Consider the following 27,486-nt stretch of genomic DNA (forward strand, 5'->3'; position numbering starts at 1 on the left):
CAGGATTCCTGTGGGGGCATCAGCCTGTGGGGAGCGTCGCTTCCCTATAAGTTCTGGAAAGTTGTAAAATAACAGGGTCTTCCCCAATCAGCTAACGATTTCGAAGAGTTACAACAACTAATAAGAAAATCAAATCTAACTCATTTAAGTTGCTCATTGGAAACTGAATCAAAGTATAATTTGCACAACCGGCAGAAAGATAAACTTATTTGAAAACAACTGAAGGCTGCTAGCACACTAACTCTATGTAAGTGTAAGTATCCTTTTGTTTGGATCCAAGCCTTTCCTTTACTTATTTTTATTTAGATGCCAACATTGTCCTTTCTGGTAATCTCAAAGTTTGAGATTACTCAAAGTTCAACAAGTTTAAAATTCAAGGTTTTCTGGAGTTGGAGTGATAGCACAATGGGTAGGGAGCTTGCCTTGCACATGGCTGACATGTTCAATTCCCAGCATCCCATAGGGTCCCCCAAGCATTGCCAGAATAAGTAATTCTGAGTGCAGAGCCAGGAGTAACCCCTGTGCATCGCTGGGTGTAACCCAAAAAGCAAAAAAAATTAAAAAAAAAAACAAATTCAAGGTTTTCCACTATAGTGATGACTCAACTAACAAAATTTATTTCCAAAATCAGGCAATAATGGTATAAGGGATACATTTTAAGGCCCCAAAAAAATTTTTAAAAATTTAAAAGTTATATTTTAATTTCAAAGTTCATGATAGGTGTATTAAAACCACATTTTATTAAAAAAGCATAGTACCAGAATGAATCATAATTCATTAATAATTAAGTCTGAAAGACAAAAACATTTCTACTTTATGACTCATATAAGTTCTGACATAATTACATAAATTCTGACTTGTTACACACAAATCTGAAAAATTAACAGATAATAAAACCTAAGTACCATGAAACTGCTCATGTAGTACCAAACTTTTCATTATTTATAACTTACTATATGACATACTAAATATAATCTATTTTCATGGCATTCATGCCATTAAAGCTTATTTAGTATAAATAAACTAAAATTATTTCAATATTACCTTTCTAAAAATAATCATGTAAGTATACTCTACATATGAAACTGATCATTTCTCTCTACATTCTTTAAAAACATTACTGTTGGAGACAATGAGATAATTCAGGGGTTAAGGCTCATGCCTTTCATACCGTTGACCCAGCCTCAATTCCCAACATTGCACATGGTCCTTTGAGCATCGCCAGGAATAAACTCTGGACAGAGAGCCAGAGGTAGCCGTTGAACACCACTGGCATGGCCTCCAGACAAAAAATCATTATTTTTTCACTATTATGATTATGAATTCATTAATCACCATATCAGGTCTGAGTTACTTACCTCTATGAGGCTGCAGTGTATTCCAATCAGGTATGGCATTGGAGCACTGCATTAAAAAATATGCATGTAATCAGATTTTATCTTTATCAAAATCAAAGCAATATAAAGAATAGCATGCTTAATTCTGAATTTGTAAACTTAACAGCACATTATAGATATTCAAAATCATTCAATATATAAATCTCACAGAGGTCGCTAATTATATTTCAGGTTGGTTTATATTTTTTAATCATTTATAATTAGATCAGAAGTTGCAATGCACTAAAGTCTTTATTTAAGAAAAATAATAGAATTTAACCCAGTCTGTTGCTTTTTCCACATACTTAATATCCAATAATATCCCCCCAAAATTTATTTACATTTCTTTGACACACCTTTTTTTAGTTAGATTCTAATTTCTATAGTTTATTTTTATTTTTGGGGTCACACCCGGTGATGTACAGGGGTTACTCCTGGCTCTGCACTCAGGAATTACTCCTTGCGGTGCTCAGGGGACCATATGGGATGCTGGGATTTGAACCCGGGTCGGCCGCGTGCAAGGCAAACGCCCTACCCACTGTGCTATCACTCCAACCCCATTTCTATAGTTTTTTTTTGTCACTGTTTCATACCACCTTTGATGCCACATCCTTTTAGTCAATGTGTCATTTTTATAACAAAATAATTTTTTTGTGACAGTAGGCACCAGATGCAAAGATAAACAAGTTCCTCCCCTACTGTTTTCATTTTATTTCTGAGCTCTCTTGCCATCTTTTATTTCAATTTTATCAATTCACATTTATTCCACTTTATTTTTTAGTAAAGCAACCAATTAAATTTAAAATTACTCATGTTGAAAATGATATGGAAATAATTAATTTAACACACAGTATCTAAAGAACACCAGGTACCAAGAACTGAGCTAGGAGCCTGGCTCTGAAGTTCTTTTACTCCAGCAGAAAATAAAGACATTAAAATATTTTTCAACATATGAAATCAGACTTATTAGTAAGTTTTTAAATGTTTCCTATAAAATAGAAGAAATTTAATTTCACATTTCAAAATTTAAATTTTAGCATATTTGAGAATTGACAGATGGCTACTAAGGTAACAGAAGATATGTAGGTAAACAGTCACTTAAAAGCTAACATTTGTGAGGCTGGAGCAAGGCTCAAAGGGCTGGAACACAGCTTTTATCTTGTCATGGTGGTCCCTTCCCTATCACATCTGCCTTCTCCCCTGGCATTTCAGGTAGGCTTGCAACTGTGGACCAATCCTTCTGGCCCTTGGGTTAGATCCACATAACAAATGGTTTCCAGAGCCCTGCCAAGAGCAACACCCCACCTACTAACATCTAGTCAGGCATAGCCCTAAGGAAAAGTCAAATAAATAGCAATACTTGTTTTATTTAATGCAAACAATATCTATCAATAAAATATATCAGCTTATGTATCAGAGGATTTGTGTAATTTTCCAAGTACAATGGTTATTATTAGAATGGGTATATTCAAATTTCTACATGTCCGTTTTAGTATAGAGAATTAGTAACACAGAAAACCTGACAGGTCTTCTAACAGATCAACAGTTTTCAAAGAAATCTCAAACAGTGCCGCCACATTTATTTAAGGTTGGCAAGTCATTAATACATACATAGACTTCACAAAAAAAAATTGTTCACAAAAACTGTTGAAGTTCGTATTTTCTTCTTCTTAGTGCATTCAGTATTTCTTTTTGTTTAGTTATTCAATTTCCAGCTGTCTTTTTATTCCATATGCTTTTTAAATTAACTTTATCATTTAAAGTAATTGGTTTCATATATATATGGCAAAAGATATAGCAGACCTGTCTATACTCAAGGCTTACTCCTGGCTCTGCACTCAGGAATTACTCCATGTGATGCTTGAAAAACCGTATACAAGGATGGCACTCGGAGCCTCACATACAGAAGGCACGTGCTCTGTCACTGAAGTTAAATCATCAAGTCCACCCCCTGAAATCTATCTAAAACAATAGTTTTAAAAATTCGTGAAAGCAGTCATCTGCTCTCAGGCATTTATTTAGGTTGTTTCCAGATTATGAATGGTGCTGCAATGAACACAGACATGCAGATGGCATTTCTGCTGTGTTTTTGGGCCCCCAAGGTACAAACTTCCAGAAGTGATATTGCTGTTTCATATGAAAGCTCAATTTCTAGCTTTTTGAGGATGCCCATATTGTTCTTCAAAAAGGTTGGACCAGTCAGCATTTCCACCAACAATGAAGAGTCCCTTTCTCCCCACATCCACACCAGCATTGGTTGTTCTTGTTCTTTTTGATGTGTGTCAGTCTCTATGGTGAGATATATCTCACTGTCTGCATCTCCCTGATGATTAGTGAGGTACAGCATTTTTTCATGTGTCTTTTGGCCATTTGTGTCAAAGAAACTTTGGCATATCTACACAATGAAATATTATTCCGCTATTAGGAAAAATTAAGTTATGAAACTTGCTTATGGAAAATAATAAGGTGAGTGAAAGAGTCAGAAAGAGAGGGATAGACATAGAATGATCAAACTCATTTATGGGATTTTTTTTAAAAAAGCAGGAATAATATGAGACTAATACTCAAGAACAGTAGAACAAGGGCCAGGAAGATTGTCCGTGATTGGAAACCTACTTCAAATGCTGGGGGAGAAGGTAGTTGGGATAGAGAAGGGACCACCATGACAAAGATAGTTGGAAATGATCACCCTGGATAAGTAATGCATGCTGAAAACAGACACATGATAACCTCTCAGTACCTGTACTGCAAACCATAATACTTCAATAGGAGGAGAGACAGAGAGAGACAGAGAGAGACTAAGACAGAAAGAAGGAAAGTGCCTGCCATAGAGTCTGGCTTGGGGAAGGATGGTAGGAGGTAAAACGGGGACAATGGTGGTGGGAAATATACACTGGTGGAGAGACAGGTGTTGAAACACTCTGTGACTGAAACCCAACCATGATCAGCTTTGTAACTTTGTATCTCATGGTGACACACAAATTAAAATTTAAAAAAAAGGAAAGAGAAAAAAAAAAACCCTTCACAAAAGCTAGTTACCACTTTGAGATATACACAAGCATTTCTCAAACGTCCCTCCACCCCCTCCAAGTCCCAAGGTATTCCACAGGGATAACAAGTGAAAAATCACATAAATGAGGGGTCACAGCATAAGATCAGAAGCCACGGAAGGAAGTAGAAAGTAAAGATAACAGAGAAGAGACTGAGAGAACAGCTGTGAAAAGGTTGAGAAACACGGAAATGAACAATTACAGAAACTATAGAACTAAAACACGCGACAAAGAGTTTCTGTGCAGAAATTAACAATCAGTTAGAACATTCTCTACAGGATCTCTAGCTACTTTTACATTTTCCTCTCACTAATTTCTGTAAAATCCAAAACATACAGATGTTAGAACTGACAACATTATTAATCTAAGGTACAATTTCCTAAAATAATTATGGTACTTTACAGAATATTTAATTGATTTTTCTTTCTGATGAAAACTAGACTGTACACATCCTAATATTAAATCAGCCAAATCTCATGCAAAGTAATTTTGCAACCCCAGCTGAAATCTCCCAATTAGATTAGGGTGTGAAAAAGTCAGGAAGAAATTCCTGGCAACACAGATGTTTTATCATCCATGTGCAAAGCTGTCCTAGATCTTTATGTCAATGAAGTTATACTTTACAAAGATAGGATACAAAGGCTCTATTATGAATGCAGCTTATTTTATGTAGCAATTAATTTTTATTCAAAAAATAAATACTACATGATAGAGCTTTTCTGTGAGTTTCTGACAGCAATCACTGTTACAGGTGAATATAACACAGACCCCTACAATTTACAGTAGTCTACACCCCACCTTAGGGTAGTCAACATCTCTTAAACTGTGGATTGCCTTAAATTTAAGCTTAAACTTAAAGCTTTAGGTTATGCTTAAACTTAAGCTTCTTAAACTGTTGATTGCAACCCAGCATAACTGAATGTAGAGGCCACAAAAAAAGTCTTAAACATTTGTTTTAAAATAAATCTCTCTCTCTTATTTATTACCAGTAAATAATTCTTCTCTATGTTTAATTTTATATACCTATATACCTGCATTTTTGTAAAATATCTCGGGTCAAAGGGGTCACATTGTGGAAAAGTTTAAGTACTGGCCTAAACAGTATAATTTTCTTATTATTTTTTAAGCACTATTTTCTTACAAGCTGAATCTACCTCGTTCGTGGAAAGAAGAGTCAGATAAGCCTAATTTATTAAGTGACACTCCATTCATAAACAAATAATGAAAATAATCATTTCACTGCTACTGGAGTCACACTACCTCCATGGTGTGCAAAGAACTCTGAAAGGTCAAGAACAACAGCACAGACTAACCACATCAAAGTTCCCTTTCTTTCTCAAAAGAATAGCTAACACAAGATGTGGCCTTTTAACAAATATCTCAGCCTACAATACAGTACTGTTCATTACGAATACAGTGTTGTACCACCACTCTCTAAAACTTAATCAGCTTGTATAACAAACTTTGTACCTGTTAAATAAAAACTCCCCATTTTCCACTTTCCTGCTAGGTTAAGGGAAAACTGCAAATGATTATCACTTTTATCCTACTACTTACAAGCGTGGGACAGTGCTTTCTATGTGATCCTCCCCAAATTTGTTTTATAGTTCTCTGATAGAAGCATCAAGTTTGCAGCAATACTCTGGTCTTGCATGTATGTATAAATGTACATGAGTGTGCACTCTGTGGCCATATGTGTACATATGAATTCCTTCTACAGAAACTAAGTCTTACTTATGACATTAAATTCTCATAATCTGGAATAGAGAGATCGCTCACAGGAATAGAATCCTTGGGCTCATTAAGCACTACATATGGCTCAAAAAAACAAAGTTTCCCATAACTTAGTAAATTAGTGTTCGCTAAGTGATGTGTAAATGAACGAATGAGGCATGGCTTTATCAGTAGGCCAAGATGTGATATTTGCTCATGGTCACAAGATGGCATTATGGCTCTCCACAGCCAATACCACACCAGAGATACCAGGTATAAAACAATTCTCTTCAAGAAGACTGGACTACTCCAGAATGTGCAAAGCTCCCCTCATCTTACAGAGTGGAAAACCTGTGTGTGGTGGGTGTGGTGTAAAGCTGGGTGTGGTCTTGGGACTGATGATGTTCATGAGCAATCATCATTGATTGTAAGCCACATCACAGCACTGTAAGCCACAGCATCTCAATTTTAAAAAGAGAGGAAACACACATAACCCTTGCAAGCCTCTCTGAAATAATTTCCTAGAGTAGAAATAAATATTTCTATATTTTAAAAAATGAATTAAAAAATGAATTTAAGCGCTATACATTCCCTATTTTTTTTACTTTTATATACAAATCAGTATGATTCTAAAATCATTTGCAAACAGGCAAATAGGAACAAAACGAAGAAAACCGTTTTCCCCAGAATAGTTTGGCCTATAGAATTTTCTGCAGTGAAAGTGCCATCTTAAACAGTCCCTGGGAAAAAAGACCATAATACATAAAAATCATATTATGTTATCCATTGCACACATTATATCATATGTGTGACAGGAAACAAGCCCTCTCATTCAGACCTTAAGATTCAGGAAGTTTCATCTAACTCCCTGTTTCAGAAAAGTCCCTGTTTGATTTTTCACTGATGAACTCTCTGCACCAGGTAAGTGTCTGGAAACAAAGTTCTCAGTACTTGTTCTAAATGTTATTTCAGAGGTTAGAAACTAGTAAAAAAAATTCAGGAACTTAACTTAAATATTAAAAAAAAAAAAAGAAAAGGTGGGGGCAGACAGTCAGCAAGATAATACAAGGGTGAAAGTGCTTACCTTGCATATAGCTGACTTCTGTTTGATCCCCAGCACCCCAAAAGGTTCCCTGAGCACAGGAGTGATCACTGAGCACAGGGCCAGGATTGAGCCCTTAGCACTGCCAGGTGTTGCCCAGAAATCAAACAGGTGTGAGAGAGGAAGAGAGAGAGGCAGAGACAGAGAGAGAGGCAGAGACAGAGACAGAGAGACAGAGACAGAGAGAAAAGAAAAAAGCCCAACTCAATAGCAAGACTAGAAAGTATAAGGAAGGTATACTTTCTTATATTTAGAAAGATTTAATACAAATCTCTGGAACAGTTTAACACAAAACTACTTAAATCAAAGAACAGCTTCTAAATTAACAATATTTTTTAAAGTCTTAATGTATAACCATGACAATTGAACTTAGAGATATTTCCTCTTAAACAGAACATCTTAATAATTTAAATGACATTAACATTATATCCAACAAAATACACTAAACCTGTATTAGTTTTCAGATGACTGATAGTATAAATATTGAGTCATATATATTTTCCAATACATTTGTAAAAACTATGCTGACTAGATGTTTCAATTACTGAATGCCAAGTGCAAAGATGTAGATGCATCTGTTAACATAAATACGGTTTCTAACTTTAAGGATGCATTCTAGATATTCTATCATGAAAAAAAACTCAAAAATGAATACCGAAAGAACTTATTTATCTAACTTTACTTTGATTGTGTGTATGGCATTTCTCAATATAAATAAACTTCATTAACTAAACAGTCTCCTGCCAAACCGTTAGCTCCTTTCCAGAACTCAAAGGGAAAAATAGCAGCGGTAGTTTACTGGGAACCAACTTCACAGCATTATCAAAACTAACAATATTATCATGCTGTGGACATATACAACATATTGGTACAATCAATCTGCGGGCATATGTGTGTGTTGTCATTACAATCAGTAGTTCTGCAAAGGACTAATCATAAAACTTAAGAAAAACCAGTCATAAAAGCTTAATAGTAAACATCTAATGTTAAATTTAGTATTCTAAGTGATTAGCTTTTTACAAAATAAGAAAGTTAAAGAAATATTTTGGGGACCAGAGAGAGTTCAGAAGATAAGGCGTTTCAAAAGTAGAGAGAAAGGGGGCTGGAGTGATAGCACAGCAGGTAGGGCACTTGCCTTGCACGCGGCCGACCCAGGTTCGATTCCCAGCATCCCATATGGTCCCCTGAGTACCGGCAGGGGTAATTACTGAGTGCAGAGCCAGGAGTGACCCCTGTGCATCGCTGGGTGTGACCCAAAAAGCAAAAAAAAAAAAAAAGTAGAGAGAAAGAAGCAAGGTGACTGCCAAAAAGAAGGGGCAGGATGGGGTAGGGATGATGGGAGGGATACTGGGGATTGGTGGTGGAAAATGCTCATTGGTGGAGGGATGGGTGTTTGATCATGGTATGACTGAAACTCAATCATGAAAGCTTTGCAACCGTATCTCATGGTGATTCAATTAAAAACAATTTTTTAAAAAAAAAAAAGAAGGTAGGGCACTTGCATTGCCCATGGCCACCCAAATTTGATACCTGGCATCCCATGTGGTCCCTAGAGTCTCCCAGAAGTGATACCTGAGAACTGCTGGTGTGCCCCACCCTCCCCCCCAAAGAAAACAAAGAGAAATACTTTGATTCTAAAGAGCCTTTTAAAAACAATATTATTGTGACTTATACAAATATATCACTGTTAAAATTAATTCCTTGTATGTATGCTATATATATGTACTTGCATGGTTTAGAGGGAAGATTCTCAACTGTCTTAAAAATTAAGCCGTATCTGAAGAAAGGGAGTGTGCAGTGAAGATGGCTGCCTGCCCTAGGGTTCAGGTGGAGGTCCTAAGGTTCTCATCCTAGTTTAGTTCCACTATGAGAGGACACAATGGCACAGAACAGTGCAGTCCTAGAGGCAGCGCTTAGCTCAGATAGGGTGAGGTAACTGGGAGTTGTTTCTAATGCACGGAAGCTTTTCAGAATTACTCCCAACACTTTTCAATGGTGCCTTTCATAGCAGAGTAGGGCTTAGACTTTGATTTAAAACAGAAACTCGGGGAATCCCTATACGAGAGGTAATTCCTCACTGAAATGTGGGACTCAGGGAGTTACTGAGAGATGAGGGGTGTGCTGGGACTGAAGCAAGTTAGCAGACAAATTCTGACACGTGCAGTAACGGATTTCCTGTGACTTCGACTTCTGTACAGTTTTCGCAACCAAGACCCAGATTTTATTTACTGTTTATGTACTTAATTATCTAAATGCAGGAGATGGGGGGGGAGCCACAAAATCTACAACTTTGTCATCAAAATTTTTGGTTCCTTTGGCAAGAACCGCTCTGGCCGTCGTCTGCAGCACCTGTTGAGAATACCATCAGTGATCTCTAGATCAAGTTCAGATATTTCATTCCCACCCCGGACACGAGCAGCCCAGGCTCTGGAGCAAGGGCACTTCCTCGCTCTCGAACCTGGATGGACAGCAAGGGGCCTGGCCGACGTCAGCTTACCAGCAATAGTCCAGCAGGTGTGGTGGCAGCACTGGGATGTAAATGTGCTGCCAGTACATGGGGTAGAGCAGGGCAGCGGATCCGTGGAGACAGGCAGTTAACTGAGGTGTGGGAAAGGAAACAACGGTAAGTAGCCGCTGGTGCGCCTGACCAACGCGGCATGCGAGGTTATGACAGATTAATAATCATCACAAAAACAATTTACTTAACAACATAAATCACATCATATTCTCCAATTCTGCATATTGAAAAGTCCCGTGCCTCCCAGACCCTCCGAAAAATAGCTGCATGGCACCAGCGGCTTCCCGGGATCCTTAAGAGGCAATTCGAACCGTCTGAAAATAAGAGTGTTTGGGGTCAAACCTCGGAACATAAATAAAAGTGAAACTGAAAGATCAGGTGAGCATCTAAGGGAAGCTGCAGGAAACGACAATTTGTGCAGCACAGTTTGCGCATCACTCAGATTAATACGCCACGATTAAATATGGAAAGGGAGAGAGGCTGAAAGCTCCTGAGGGATATCATTAGGGCAAATTGCCAAAGAATGAAACATGAGCCAGTCAGGAGAGTCTGGAAGCTGCAGTAATACCAGGGGACTTGAATGTTCGACAGTTGGAGCTTCAGTAATGTGTGAACTGCGGGTTATGGTATCAGGAGACTGTGTTCACTGACACATAGGATGTCACCATTGACCAGCGGACTGCCCAAGCTTGACAGCTGTACTGCAGGAAGCCAAGTATATCATAATCTCATATTTAAACTGTTCATTTCAGATTAACATTTTGTTTCCGAGCTTTATATCACAACAGCTGCAATTACAATGTTGCTATTTTAAAGGTAATTGCCATTTTAATTGTTTTGTTTGGGCAAGTGGTTAATTAAATATTTTTTAATGCATGACAAAGGAAAATCACTTTTTTTCTAACTCCTATTGACCCTCACCAGAATTCTTTCCAAGCGGCTTTCTATATGTTTATAATTATATTTTAAGCACTAAAAACAATTAATAAATCAGCATTCAGTATTTTAAACCTTTGGAACAGTCCATATTTGAAAGTAATTGAATAAGCTAAAAATGAAATGAGAATTTAAAGCTAAAACTACCTGAATTTAATCACACACTTGCTGTAAACCATTACACCTTTTTTATTACACATTAAATTTAGAACTTGCATACATGACTAAATTAATTTTAAAAGATAAACGTAAACAAAGCAATCTTATTTTAATAGCAACATACACCTATATTTATGAGTAAAATAGTACCACTAAATTTATATTTATTTACTTTTGATTTTTGGGCCACACCCAGAGATGTGCAGAAGCTACTCCTGGGGTTCTACGTTCAGGAATCACTCCTGATGGATTTGGAAAACCATATAGGATGCTGGGGATCAAACCCAAGTCAGCAGTGTGCAACGAAAGCCCCCTCCCCACTGTACTACCATTCCAGCCACAACTAAATTTTGATTAATTTTAAAATATAAAAAAGTAAAGTCTACTCAACTTTTTCATATGTAGCATATATTTTACAATATATTTTCAACCAATTACTATGGTAAAGATAAATATTTTCATTGAATTTATAAAGACTTCTAGTACTTAGTACTTACAAGTATTAATAGCTTACTTACAATATTCCTTCAATAAGTATTTTATATTCCTTAATTAGAGCACACAATATACCACTAGGAGGCATTCAAATACTTCTATTTAACCGTAAGACCACACATTTATTTATCTCTTTTCAACTAGAAGGAAATGAACATGGGATGGTTCTAACTCATGTCAAATTCTAGAGCTTTCAGGTGCTTCCCAGCTGTAAATTAGGGATCTTTAAGTCTGTTTTAATTTTTTCTATCCTCAGTCAATTACTAGGCTACAAGGACTTATACAGCTTTGCCAGGCAGGTAATTTATTCAGTTTTTCAACCTGAACATGAATAACACATAAAAACATTTCATTCAAAACCTTAAAAATTTCTTCTTCATTGTTGAAAGACAGTAATAATAAGAGGAAAAAACCATTCTCAATCAGAAATTATATCTAAGGGCTCATTTTCTCTTGGACATACCTAAAGTCCAAAGTTCCCTATTAAAAGCAATATATATAAATAACTTTCCTTTTTCTCTATAGTGGGCCTCTTTAAATGAAGTTATGAATCATTTGCAAATGAAGACATAATACTGATGAATTTGATGGGTCACTTAGAGGATGATTTACTGTGATGAGAAGCAGATATTTTCTGCAACTGCCAACATTTGGCAGAGGGTTATCTCTGCTAATCAATATCTATCAAAAAAGAGAGATTATGGTATTTGTAATTTTTTTATATGTAAGGGAACAATGTCAGAAAGATATAAAAGTGCTACCCTCTTCCCATTCAGTTTCTGACCAACCTAAATAGAACAAAATATTTAGAGCAATACAGCAAAAGTTTCAGGTTTGGGTAGAAATCTAAGGAATCTGCTTTCACAAATACTGATTCTGTTTCATGTAAGATTTCAAGTGGATATTTCCATAGAAGGTAGGAAAGATAACAAAAAAAAAATCCACACACCTACCGAAAAGTACGAAATATGATTAAAAAAGAGAAAATATTATCGGATCATATACTTTGCAGAAGATTAAGTCAAGAAAATTAAATTTACAAGGAATTAAGACCAGTTATATAGTTATAGAATGAAAGATGAACTCGGGGCCTGTGTTACTAAGAAGCACAGCTGATCATAAATACAGCTAGACCTCAGGCTCCTAATCTTTAAAAGGAGAAGTACATGCTGGAAGTACATACCGAAGATTTCTAAGATTAATCTAACATTCTCTTTTCTTACCAGAAGAATTTTGACACCTTATATCCTTAGTAACATTAGGGATTTTTTTTCCATACACCTGGTCAACAGAATGCTTCAACTAGACTGCAATTCAGACCACTTTCAAAACGCACCCAAAGATTATTTCTAGATGCTTCAAAGTACAGGTAACTGTACAGCTGGAAAATTATAATAATTTACTTAACAAAAAATCTGAATACCTATTATGAGCTCTTATAAATCTCAAACAGGCAACACAAACACAGCATTTAACAGAATGAGCCCCTATTTTTATGGACCTTACATAGTTTCCAGACTAGGAAAGGAAACAATAAACAAACAAGATATATTGTCAGTCAGGAGTGAATTCTGTGAGGAAACCTAAGGCACAGTGGGAGGATAGAGTGACAATGAGGCTATTTTACAGGGGAGGATTAGAAACAAATCTGACAGACCTTGTGTCATTTGAACTGAGACCCAACTGGAATAAGGGAGGCAAATACTGTGCCTTTAGAGGGAGGAGTCTTCAGACAGCTCAGTCTCTGAGACCAGGCAAAGTCTCTCAACTTTCTGAGGTAAGATCTGCCCATACCTTTAAGGGAAGTGCTAACAGTCACAATAAATCTTCCATGAGAACTCTGATAAACTATGTAATCAGGAATGAGAAACTACATATTTTACAAGTTCAGTTTGCTAAATAAAGTTTAAAATGGGATCAATTTATAAAGCAGGCCAAAAAATTCTTACTTTTAAATTATTTATGATATAGTCATTCTTTAAAAGTAAAGGAAAGTGACAATCACATTTACTTGGACAAGAATTATCCAAGAATCTATGTCTGGTTTGTGGTTATTCTGGAAAACAAGTACCAGAATTTCTTGGTTTGAGTTAGATTATATCCTGGTATTCTTCCCTGAAAGTAAAATGAGTAATACATCTTCATAATTTTTAAAGAAAAAAAAATTTACCAAAAGTGTGAGAAAAATTCATGATCATCTGTTAAATTGCATATAGATATTTCAATGCACACATAATTTCACAAAACATATTTCACAAATTTTTTGAACTGATAAAAATCCCAAACTAATGACCAATTCAAAAAAAAAGCAAGCAATGGGAATACACATCTCCTAAAGATTGCAATTATGAAATGAATATATAAAATTATATAAGAACTGGGGCCTGTCAAAGCAGAGAAAGAAATATGACAATGAAAGTTGGCAGTAGAGAAAGCACATGGAATTCCAAGACCTGGGTCTTAAAGTAAGAGCAAACATTTAGATAATGCTTACTGTACATCAGGCATTATGCCGAGAACTTCACGTACTCAGGATTTAATCCTCACAACAACCTTATGAAATAGGTTCTACTTCCACACTCATTGCTCAGATCAAGTCTCCAAGACAAATTAAAATCAATTTCTTAAGACCACAGCTTGAAAATGGTAAAGCCAGTATACCAATCCAGGGAGCCTCCAGGATATAATAACCATTATTTTATAGTGTCTTTTAATTTAAAAAGATCCCTCAAATTCCCATTATAATGGGAATTATAATTAGGACATGTTATTTTGTTTTGGGGCCATATCAGTGACTACGCACAGGGGTAACTCCTGGCTCCGTGCTCAGAAATTACTCCTGGAATTTCTCCAGGAACCATATAGGGATGCTGGAGATCTAACCTAGGTCAGTGGTATGCAAGGCAAATGCCCTACCCACTGCACTAAAAGCCTGTATTAAAGGACTATAAACTTCTAATAATAATAATTACTGCAAAAAATACTTTATCCTTATTATATGATGGAGAATATGTCTCTCACATAAATAAGAACAATTGACCTTATTCAAGGACTTTAAAGTTTGTGATAGAGATCCAATTTGCAAAACTTTCTCCTGGCATCACAGTCTGAAGAAAACCAAAAGAACATTCTCTCAGAAAGTATAAAAAATATAAGAACAAGAAAACACTGACAAGTTATCACCTCAATATGCAGCTACAACTATTCTTAAGTTGGAAATCCAAACAAAGTTTTCTCTGTGATCTGAAATCTCATTTATTCCTTGTTCTAAAACTTTATTAAAGAAAACTAGTTTCCTATGAAAACTAAGCAATGCTTTAAGCCATTTTAATGTTCAAGTGTTGGGGACCAATATTATCAGATGACAAAGAAAGAGCAAAAATATAATCCATCTAGTATAGTGACTGCAAAATGGCTCAATTCTGATCCACACACTTTACAAATAAAGATATCATATTGACACATTCTCCCAGTATCCTAATCTCTATATCTCTCAGTCAAATTGTACCTCATTCTTATGTAGAACTACACCCTTTAACTAGAGTTTATGTTAATTTCTGAGGGGCAGATTCATGTCCCCTAGGAAAGCATTTATACATAAAAATGCAAAAAAATGTGTATTAGAGACTCTATTTGATTTTTTAAACTAGACCAATATTTAATTCAGAAATTTAAGTAGTATAAAACTGTAGATACACCGAATAAATTGATGCAAAGGGGAAATGTGCTAAATTCCTTATGGAATATAAACATATTTTACTGGAAAGCATTAATAAATCATTTGTTTAAATATATTTAAATTTGTATTAAATGTTTAAGTCAAACAAAAAGGTAGGAACATGATGTTTAAAAACAACAGAGTTTTTGCAACTATATTCTTACCTAAGCAAAATTATAACATTCAAATTAAGCAAATATATTTGGAGAAAGATAGCATTTGGCTGTGGAATTTTTAATATGTTTATATTAAATTTAATTTATATTTAATTTTTTACCTTCATTCTATTAAGAGAGTAAACGCTCCTATTTTATTAAAATTTTCATTGCAACCCATCCAATCATACCTAAAAGTTCTTTAAAAAATTCTAATCATCTCATATTTGGTCATTCATTTCTGAGTCCTAACTAAATGACTATAAATTTTCGATCTTTACCTTTACCTATTTATTCTTTCCTTTAACAGATGGAGGAACTGAAGCAGTTATACCAATTACCTAAGATCATACAACCAAACATGCATTAGGCATTATTAACAGGCACTAACAAGAAGTAAGTCTCTGCTCTTACAGATCTTGCCCTGCCCAGCCCCGCCCCACCCTTCCTCTGCTTTTAAGGACCCTCCATCTCTCCCTTTCTTCCTTACCTCATTCCTTCTTTCCTCCCTAACCCCCTTTTTTAAAAAATGTGGGTCCACACAAGGCTTTGCTCCTGGCTAACACCTGGCTCCACACTCAGGAATCACTTCTGGGACACCTCTGGGACGTCTCAGGGAACCTAAGGGTGTCAAGGGCGTCAACCCCGGGTCAGCAGCATGCAAGGCCTGCACCTTAACCCCCGTACTGCTTCTCAGGCCTCTAAGGAGTTGACTTCCCTTTCAACCTCTACACACCGACACTGTGACAGTACTCAACTCTGTAGCTGTTATACCCAGGAAGGATTTCTGAGTGCAGAGCCTGAAGTAAGCCCAGGGAGCACGAGGTATGGTCTAAACCAATACAAAGGGGGCTAAAGTACCACCTGGAACAAATGATCTCAATAATCAAAAGAAAACTGGTCTGACTTTATTTAGCGCTGGCAAGGAGGCCAGTCTGAAACCAGGGTATTCTCTTCTAAAAGGTATCTATCTTAGTAGTTCCATGCCTTAAAGTAAAGGTTAATGAAAAATTATAGGAACAAAAAGACACAGAACTATTAAGGACTCGGATTATCTGGAAATAAAAACTTGCATCATTATGCCAACTACAGAACGCAGCCAGCTAAGGATGAATAAAAGATGAAAATAATAATAAAATTAGCAAGCCAAAATATCAGTTACATTCTCATGATGGTAAAGACACATGTGTTGTTGTAGCTTTATATATGTGTGTATGCATATATATATAGACACACATGCTTGTGGTTGTATGTGTGTAAAATTTGCCTTTTTTGAATGTGTTTATTTTTATCTTCTCACTTTATTATTCTTCTATTTATCATTTTAATACACACATTATGTTTGTAGTTAATAGAGTATTAGAGACAAATTAAATGTGAAGAGAGATATACTGGCTCTAGAGATTGTGCTTATCCTCATTTGGGGGAAAAGGGAAGAATATCTGCATCTGTAAAAGGGACAGCTGTATATCTTGGTAAGGTAGCCATACACACTTGTTCTGTTGCTTTACAGGAATGCAAATGTGAAGAGAAGCAATAGAAAGAAGATGCCTGGCTCTCAGAAGCTAAATATCCAAAGGGGAATTGTACCAGTTATGATCCACAGTCCCGCAGATCCAAATGTCTGCCCCACCCTTTCTGCTCTATGCAATGGATCTGTGCCCTTTGGAATAATTTTCCTTTTCGGCACTGGCACGGTGTCAAGCTCTACCAGAGAGAACACCAGCAAGACGTTTCCGGAAGAAAGGTTTTCGCTTCCTGCTTGTTCTGTAAGGCGCTACAAGGTCTGAGGCTTATCAAGGGTCCGGCTCCACATACCCCCATTCCTGTAGCTCAGGTGGCACCCCAACCCCTGTGGACTGGACAGTTCCTAAGGTGACTGTGGCTTCTGCAAGAGCTCTGCCACGACATGGCGCAGCTGGGGCTTCGTCTCTCGTAGGTGCAGCCTTCTAGGTGCTTGTCTCCTCGGCACCTGATTACTCAGAGTACTTATGAGCAATACCAAGCAGCCACGAGCTTCCCTTGGCGCTGGTGCTTCTGGGAGCCACCCAGTGCGCTGGCTCCCCCAGTCCTGTGGTCAGTGAGCAAGCTCCTTTGTACCTGCGTGGCTCTTCAGCAAGTACGAAGTCTGCTGCTCTCTGAGGGCAGTTTTCCCAGGCACCCCACAAGGAGAGAGTCCCAGTAAATTAGCCCTGTGTGGTAGCACAGGGGCATAGCTGCACACTCTGCCAGGTCTGAGAGCCAGGCCCGGGGAAGGCTTTTTTCTTGGGTCTGTCCCAGTCTGAAAGTTAACAGCTGCAAGGGCCCAAGGTCACACAGTGGGGAGGGCGCTTGCCTCACAGCGCGGGTGCGATCCCTGGCACCCCAGAAGTTCTACCCAGCCCACCAGAGTGTTGCCTGAGTGCAGGACCGTGAGAGTAAGCCCTGAACACTGCTGGGTGTGGGCCAAAACCAAAACAAACAAACAACTTCACAGCTGCTATCTATCTCCTATGCTTTCTACCGTGAGGTGTCCACTTCTTGCCAGTCATTCGTTATCACTCCAGTTCCATGCTACGTTTTCAAAGTACTGTGTAGTTCCTCTCCCTATAGAGTTGTCCACTGGTTAAGATACAGGTGTGACCTCATCATCTGATCTGTAAGCATGAGCTAGGAACTCCCAATGACTAAGAAATGATTCATTATTAAGGTCAAAGATGAGATTTTTTTTTTAACTCCAAAGGTTGCTAGAAACAAATGAAAATAAAGACATAAATTACCAGAACATATGGGGCACAGTAAAAGCTGTTCTAAGGAAGTTCACAGCAATGTAATTCTTATTTCTTATCACGATATAAGAAAAGGCCCAAATGAATGATGTAACTACACAACTGAACGTATTAAAAAGAACAAAAGAAGTCCAAATAAAGCAGAAGGAGGGAAGTAACAAAATACACTAGAAACCCATGATAAATATATATGTGTGTATATGTATATAAAATATAGTCAAAATCTATAATAAAATATATATGTGTGTGCATGAGTATGTATATGTATATAAAACAGTAAAAATCTATGATAATTTATGTATTTATGTATGTTTATGTGTGTATATTTGTGTGTGTATTAATAAAATCAAGAGCGGATTTTTCAAAAAAATAAACAACAAGGGCAAGAAAGGTAGTACAGTGGACTAGGCACTTGCCTTACATGCAGCCAACCTAGTTTCAATCTCTGGCATACTGCATGTTATCCTGAGCACTGACTGGAGTGATCAAACACGATACAAAACAAAACAAGGAACAAAACAGACAAATTCTTGGATAGATTCAAGGAATAAAATAGAAAACTCTAATAAATCATATCAGAAATCAAAGAGAAGAAATTACAAGATAATACAGAAAAAGGAAAAAATCACACATTACCATGAACAACTTGTTGTTACAAAACTGGAGAATCCAGAAGAAATATTTAATATTTTAAAAACTTACAACTTTCCAAAACAAAACCAGGAGGAAAATGACACATCTCAACAGATAAATTACCAAAAGAAAACTAAAATAGTCATCAAAAGTCTCCTGAAGAACAAAACTCATAGTCTTCAAAAGCATCTTCAAGAATTTAATGTCACAGGCTAAAAAACAAGTAAAAATAAATAAATGGGACTGCATCAAACTGGTGTTTCTGCAGTATAAAAGAAATAATGAATAGAGTAAAAGGAGTCCCTAATGTGTGAGAAAAAATATTTGCTCACTACACTTCTGACCATGGAATAACACCCAAAATTTAATAAAGCACTCACAAACCTAACAACAATAACAAAATCAAAAAATAGGAAAAAGAAGATTAATTAGACACTTATGCGAGGATGATATACAAATGGCAGATGGATACATGGAAAAGTGCTCTTTGTTACTTATTATCAGAGAAATGCACACTGAGATATCACTTCACTCCAGTGAGACTGGCATACAGCAAAAAGTCTGGGGATGTGGTAAGAAAGGAACCACTTTCCATTTTTATCTGGTGCGGGGTCTCTGGAAACCACTATGGAGACTTCCCAAAAATTAAAAAATGAGTTTCACGGGGCTGGAACAATAGCACAGCGGGTAGGGCATTTGCCTTGCACGCGGCCGACCCGGGTTCGATTCCCAGCATCCCATATGGTCCCCTGAGCACTGCCAGGAGTAATTCCTGAGTGCATAAGCCAGGAGTAATCACCTGTGCAACACCGGGTGTGACCCAAAAAGAAAAAAAAAAAAGAGTTTCACAACCAGATATTACATTTATTGACATATGTACATGAATTAGGAAAGTTATTTACACTCCCAGGTTCATTACAACATGATTTATATTTATTGGCTCTAGCTATAATCCAAGAACCAATGAGTGGATAAAGAAATTGTGGAATAGTACATAATGGTATGTTACTCAACTATAAAAAACATATGAAATCATTCAGTTCACTGCAACTTGAATGGAACTACAGAATTTCATGCTGAATGAAGTCAAAGGGAGTAGAACAAATATGAAATTATTTTACTCATCTGTGGAGTAAAAATAAACATAGAAGGATTAATGGTTCAAAGTAAGAGCCTGAGAATCTGCCTATAGAAGAAGGTACGGAATGGGACAGTAACCTGGACAGTGGTGGAAGGATGCTGATACTCTGATAAGGGTAGTTAGCAACACTGTATTCCCGAAGTATTATTGTTACAGTATGTAAGCCACTTGTCTAAATAAAAGAAAAACAAAGATACAGACTGAGAGGAGGGGAAGGGGACAAAGACATGACTCACTGAGGAATAAACTATTACTATTCACAGGGAGAAAGCATCACACTTTCCCTGAGACTGTATGATACCAAATACATCTTGATGCCAAAAGATACCAAACCAACTATGCACTGTAGCACTGTCATCCCCTTGTTCATCAATTTGCTCAAGCAGGCACCAACAACATCTCTCTTGTGAGACTTGTTACTGTTTTTGGCATATCGAATATGCCACAGGGAGCTTGCCAGGCTCTGCCATGCAGGTGGGATATTCTCGTAGCTAGCCAGGCTCTCCAAGAGGAATGGAGGAATCGAACCCGGGTCTGTCGCATGCAAAGTAAATGCCCTACCCACTGTGCTATCGCTCCAGCCTGCCAAACCAAGCCAACTATATCATGTCAAAAGACACCAAACCAACTTCCTACATAGGCTGAACAAATCAAGAGATAACAATCACAAAGATTACAATTTTGGCATCAACTTTTTAAAACAATGAAATTCTGTACTAGAAAATGGCTACAAGTAATTTTTTTAAAAGATAAAGCCTATAGAGAAATTAGTCTCAAATTTATAAAGTTCAGTTATTTTTATTTTTTTAATTTTTTTAAATTTTTTTGGTTCTTTGGGTCACACCTGGCAATGCACATGGGTTATCCCTGGCTCTGCACTCAGGAATTACTTCTGGTGGTGCACAGGGGATCATATGGAATGCTGGGAATCAAACCCGGGTCTGCCACATGCAAGGCAAACACCCTACTGACTGTACTATCATTCCAGCTCCAAAGTTCAGTTTTTATAAAGTCACCTTTATAGTTTGGAAATGATCACCCTGGACAAGAACTGAGTGCTGAAAGTAGATAAAGATAAACATGATAACTTTTCAGTAATTGTATTGCAAATCATAATGCCCGAAGAGAGAGAGCAGAGACAAGACAGAGAAGAAAAATGTCTACCATAGAGGCAAGCTAGGGTGGGATGGTGGGAGGGAAACTGGGGACACTGGAGGTAGGAACTGTGCACTGGTGAAAGGACCAACGGGTGTTGGAACACTGTATGACTGAAACCCAATCATGAGCAGCTATGTATCTGTCTATCTCACTGTGACTCAAAAAGATTTTTTTTAATAAAAGTCATCTTTATATTTCTAAGGCAACAAGTATTAGAAGAAGTCAAAGAAACATTTTTGTCATAGAGAACAAGTTCCTACTCTGGCATTTTCTACATCAAACATGTTATATTTCATACTATAATTCAGTGAATAAAATTTATTGTAAAAGCTTTCCTCTGTGATATTTAGCTTTAAAAGATTAAGATATTCTTAAATATAGCCTTGGTAATAAATATACAGCACTTCCACAGAGAAACCATGGTTCTAACCTTTCAAGAGATTAATATGCAGTCTCATTAATAAATTCGCTGATTATTATTTTCACAGGTTAGTATGTGGTTAAGTGCTACAGCAGATCAGGGATAAAAGAAGTAAGAGGGCCACTGATAGAAATTAAGCCTCTGGATAGCAAAGCAGAGCTTTGGAGATTGGAGGCTCCAAAGACAAAAGGTTCAGTTCCATTGGGTGACTCAACATGTCATACTGTCTTAAGTGCCAGGCTGACTGTGGCAACTGAGTCAAACACATTCTTTTTTATGTATTTATTTATTTTATTTTTTTATTTTTTTGCTTTTTGGGTCACACCTGGCAATGCACAGAGGTTACTCCTGGCTCTGCACTCAGGAATTACTCCTGGTGGTGCTCAGGGGACCATATGGGATGCTGGGAATCAAACCCAGGTCGGCCGCGTGCAAGGCAAATGCCCTACCCGCTGTGCTATTGCTCCAACTCCCCAGATTCTTGATTTGAGAATTTATTGTCTGGAAACCTCAGTGGATACATAAAGGGAAAAAATTAGTAATAAAATTTTGGGCCCAGGTACCAGTTTACAATGGAATTTTATATACTGTTACTAATAAATTGATATTTTGATTCTGAAAGTCTGAGTACTGACTCACAGAATCAATAGGAAAGAAAAATAAAATGAGAAATCTAAACAAGATGGCACTGAAAGTAGTTTAAATACATCTTCTTTCTGCAAAAGGAGGACAAATGGGAGATTTTAAAGAACAATTGCCAGGGCTGGAGCGATAGCACAGTGGGTAGGGCGTTTGCCTTGCACACGGCCGACCCGGGGTTGATTCCCAGCATCCCATATGGTCCCCTGAGCACCGTCAGGAGTAGTTCCTGAGTGCATGAGCCAGGAGTGACCCCTGTGCATCGCTGGGTGTGACCCAAAAAGCAAGCAAGCAAGAAAGAAAGAAAGAAAGAAAGAGCAATTGCCTAGACTTGCTAAGGTAAGAGCCAAAAAAAGGCACTTCAGTCTAAATGATTAGGAGCTTCTTAAGAGAAGAGATATACTGAGCAGGGCATAGCATTATTTTTGGTTTTATGAGACTGTAGAAGCCAAAACTGTAGAGAAGTTGGAAGCAAGTACTTTGGAGACAACTGAGCCTAACTAAGACACTTTCTATTCTATGTGATCGTAGACAACCATTTGTCTCCAAATCCACTCTGGTTAATTTACTATATAGCAAATGATGATTAAAGAAATAAATTGCTGGGGCCGGAGCAATAGCACAGTGGGTAGGGAGTTCACCTTGCACGCGGCCGACCCAGGTTCAATCCCCGGCATCCCATATGGTCCGCCAAGCACTGCCAGGAGTAATTCCTGAGTGCAAAGCCAGGAGTAACCCCTGAGCATCACTGGGTGTGACCCAAAAAGCAAAAAAAAAGAAAGAAAGAAATTGCTCAAGAAAGTGACTAGTTCACTATATGTAATATAAAATTCTTAGCTACAACTGCCCTTATTATTATTTTATATAAACAGAGCTAAGACCGTTGTGGCTAATGATAACTCCTTGAACAAAGAAAGTGGGTAGTTGTAGTAGAGAATGGAGATAGAGAAGAACAGAATCTATGAGACCTAAATGGCAGAAGAGAGATGAGAAAAAAGCCAATCACCAAAGACATAAAGAGTAAAAGGTGATTATGGGAAAGCTAAAAAAGCCAATTAGGGAAATATGAGTAACATACACATACACACAAAATGCAATATAACCTAGGAAAGTATAAATGAATAAAAAATATTTAAATTTTGTTAACTGTATAATATAAAAATATAAATAAAAGGTAAATATACCTCCTTTAATTGAGAATCAATATATAATTTTTTTTACATTGACCATTTCATAATCACCAAGTCATTGTCACTGTCATCCCGTTGCTCATTCGATTTGCCCGAGTGGGCACAGTAACGTCTCTCATTGTGAGACTTATTGTTACTGTGTTTGGCATATCCAATACGCCACAGGTAGCTTACCAGGCTCTGCCATGCGGGCTAGATACTCTCGGTAGCTTGCCGGGTTCTCCGAGTGGGGCGAAGGAATCGAACATGGGTCGGCCGTGTGAAAGGCGAACACCCTACCGCTGTGCTATTGATCCAGCCCAATCACCAACAGTACAAAATTTATATGAAATGTACTGAGGCCGTTTTTGTTGAGATCAAAGCCGTTTATAAACAATCTCATAATTGTTATATTAGAAATTGGGGATTTTTAAATTTAAAGCTAATTTATTTTTTTAGAAGACAAATGGATTAAGCTGTAGAGCAGAAATAATGTGCTTATTGCTATGAAAAACAGCTGCAAACACAAGACTTGGAGAGGAAAACAATTATCATTTACTTGTGTCCGAACATTCTTATTCTGACTTCCACACATCACTTCCCACAAAGTATTACACGATGACCTCAACAGTCATTTCTGAAATCACTTTTACTTAGCACTGAATAAAAACACAATGTTGAGAATAACAGTCCACGTATCAGACAACACACTGGTCAAGCAGAACTATCCAGTGGAAGTGGACATAATCAATCACTATGGGTTTGGGGAAGATCAAAAATCTAAAAATTGTTTCTAGAACAACCCTGAGAAGTCTTGCTAACAATTTATAACTGCATTACTTTCTTACAGTATTAAAAATACAAGGGGTAAAATTAAACTTCAATAATCTTAACTTGAAATAGACCTGGGTAATCTTTGTTCTTCCACCAACTGTTCAAGTCTTAATTTCAAAATTTTACTGTGCTTCAGGTTTCAGATTAAGCACTGATACAGGTGGCACTATTAAGAGACAAATCAGGGATATGTAAAATCCAGATGGAGAGGTTAAAATCCTCTGAATTCCCCTTCAGTCTAACTAAACCTATAAAATCTACATTTTAATGGCTGATTTTCCGGGGATCACAAGATTTCTTTTAGCATATGCCCCTGATGGAATTAATGAGCAAAAGAGAGAAAAGCATATGCTTAAATGCCTGAGGGCGACTATAACAAAGGAAGAAATTACAGTTTATTAACACAATTCCAGCACTCACAGCATAATGCTGGCTCCAAATATTCCAGAAAGGACATAGACCAAATGATCAAATCTCTGTAACTAAAGTGCTTAGAGGCTCTGAGAGGGTAATATTTACCAACTAAATATTGGTCCAAACAGTAGCTAACATTTAGACATCTGTTTTAAAGAGAAGCATCTCTTCCACCTGCTTCTACAGGACACAAAGATACACTCTAGTTAACATATTACTGACAGAATGATGAGAAGGCTCCTGTCAGACGCCGGCCAGCCGGGTGTTTGAGACAAAATGCACAGCCCCAGCTGACTAGTTAGAGAAAGTCTGGTGAGGTACAATTATAGAGGCAGATGACAAGACTTCATGCCCGAATGATTTGAGAACCGATGACACGACTTTAAACAGCAATCTTCCCTACCTCTGGTCACAAAACTGCAGTAAGCGAACTGATACACTCTTGTAACATCATGGTTTATGCCTTTGCTTTGAACACACGAGTCTCTGCTACAACTCGCTGCTGGGCGAGCTAAGATTTACATGGGGCTAACCGCCCAGGACCAGCCTCCGGCACGTACAGAACGAATGCTCTTGTTCAGGGCTACCGGAAACCCCTTTTGAGGGTACCTCGTAATGTATCTATGTATTATGTTTCACCTTATTGAACTCCAACATAAAAATATAATGGAAATGAGCAAAATGCCACATTAAAATTTGGTGGAGAAATCCAGTGAATCTTAAAAAAACTCATGTTTTTTGCTAAGTATTTCTCTTTTAGAACTTTAACTTTAAAAAGACATCCTCAAGTGAACATAATTGCTTTTACCCCAGCAAGAAAATATACTTAGTAAATGTAACTTTAACAAAATTTTTGAAAGAGCAAATTTGTCGTGTAAATCAAACTCCTAAAGCAAATTCCTGAAAATAATTTTTAAAATATTAATATAAATACCTGAACTCGTATATGTTCTAGTAATTTAAATTTTGGCTACTGAATTTTAAAATTAAACATACAGTAAATATTTTCTTGCATGAATACAGAGTATATTATAGACTTTATAATACAGAAGTAGGAATAAAAGGTTTATTTTTATTAATTTGGGCGGCCACACTTACTCCTAGCTCTGAGCTCAGGGATCACTTCTACTGGTGCTCAGGGGACTATATGGGGTATTGGGGATCGAAACCAGGGTGACCACATGCAAGGCAACCACCCTACCCACTGTACTATTCAATGCTCCGGCATCAAGAATGTAAAAGTTTGAAAGTAAGTCTATTCACGAATATCTTAATTAATCTCTTCTTGGACATTTTAGAGCTTTCACTGAACTCTTCTGAAAGAATTATTTCAGGGCATAAAGAGAGTCAAACAAGTGAGGTACTTGCCTTGCATGCAGGGATCCAAATTTGTTTCCCAGAATCCTACATAATCCCCTGAGTACCACCAGGAGTGATTCCTGAGTGCAGAAACAGGGGTAAGCCCTAGGCACAGCCATGTGTGGCCACTCCAAAACAAGTATTTATAATTTATAATACTATATTAGTTTTTAGACTTAATAGTCTAGATGATAGTATGTGTGGAATTTCATAGAAATATTTTTATATTTCTATGAATTTTATATTTTATATATTTTATAAAATACATAAAATATAAAATATAAAATATAAAATAAAATTTTATATTTTATTTATATAAAATAAAATTTTATATTTTATTTATATAAAATAAAATTTTGTGTTTTAAAAAATATTTTACATTTTATATATTTCTATGAAATTCATAAATAAAATTGTTTTATGAATATCAAGTGTATGATGTTTTTTAGATTAAAGTCAAGAGCTTCTATCACAAAAGAGATAAGAAAATCATGAAAGTGGAGTTGAATGATGTTTCTTTAATAAGTTCTGTTATCCCAGACAGTAAACTTATTTAAAGCTGGTAACCGAAAGATGATGTCACCATGAAGTTTTCGTTGGTATTAAGTTTATCTCACATACAGCAAAGCTCCCTGAATGATACCAAGTCTTTATTACACTTATAAAAAATTCTAATATTAGTCTAGGCATGCTAATTTTTACTCTAAACAGCAGATTCTAACCTAAATCTGCTAGTTATACTTGAGTAATCATAGACCCTTACACAGATACAATTCTAATTAGTTCACGTATGTTTGAAGATTCTAAACGTGTTTACATGTTCAAATATCTGTTTTCCTACTTATCCATTATCTTAACAGCAATCCTACAAGATGGAAACTATTACTGATATTCTCCCATTTTATATCTCTCGGCCCACAAGCGTTTGAACTATATTAGTGAATCCTTAAAGCCTGATACACAGTAGGTGCATAATAAATACATTACAGAAGCTCACCTTGAGAAGAATTTAATTTCTAGGTCTCTAAGATAATTTATACAATCTTTTAACCGTCAAGACTATGGAGAGATATTCTCCATCATACTGGGAGAAGCTTTATAATGTTGAAAAGTTATATTTGAAAAATGAGGAGAAATATAAAACTGGGAAGGAGAAGGAATGGTTTGTGCAAATAGTAAATTTAAATAGCAGTAAAGAAAACATAGTAAGAACAGCTGCCACCATGCCTCCAGTCAGACTCTGCCACATCACAACTGATTCCCCAGAGATACTAACCTGCTGAAAATTCCGGGTACACTGGGTTTGGTTTGGCTGAAATCCCTGGCCTTATTGGAGTTGGGTATAGGCAACCTCCCCTGTCCTCCCAGTAGCCACACTAACATCCAATGTAAGCTCACCTACCAGCCCTGTTCCAGAGACTCATAAGTAAGTCCTGAAAGCGATCAACTAGCCACAAAAATTTCCTGGATACCCTTTCCAGGCTGTCTCGAGAGCAGTGGGGGTGTGGGGGGGTAGTTTCCGCCCCAACAGCTGCACTCACACCACCATGCCTCCAGTTGGACTGCCAAGTTAAATATTTTAGATTTTTCTGCAGTGACATCTCCAAACTCTATACTAATACTTACATCCCAGTAGGAGCACACCAGATGGATAGGAATGTAATGTAGAAACCAACTACTCTCAACTAACAAAAACAATTAGGAAGATGGCTTAACTAGCAACAACAG

At 37.0% G+C, this 27,486-nt stretch overlaps 1 protein-coding gene across 1 annotated transcript in view; it reads right to left on the reverse strand.

The window, feature by feature from the left end:
* DENND1B (DENN domain containing 1B) overlaps positions 1–27,486 on the reverse strand; it is a 223,246-nt gene that overhangs the window by 95,330 nt on the left and 100,430 nt on the right. The window contains exons 10-11 of the mRNA XM_055144664.1: positions 9,739–9,839; positions 1,359–1,404 (exon numbers count right to left, since the gene is read on the reverse strand). Coding sequence (XP_055000639.1) covers positions 1,359–1,404; positions 9,739–9,839 — 147 coding nt within the window. The remainder of the gene's footprint in view (positions 1–1,358; positions 1,405–9,738; positions 9,840–27,486) is intronic.

The sequence above is a fragment of the Sorex araneus genome, chromosome 7 (assembly GCF_027595985.1).
Source record: "Sorex araneus isolate mSorAra2 chromosome 7, mSorAra2.pri, whole genome shotgun sequence".
Lineage (NCBI taxonomy): Eukaryota > Metazoa > Chordata > Mammalia > Eulipotyphla > Soricidae > Sorex > Sorex araneus.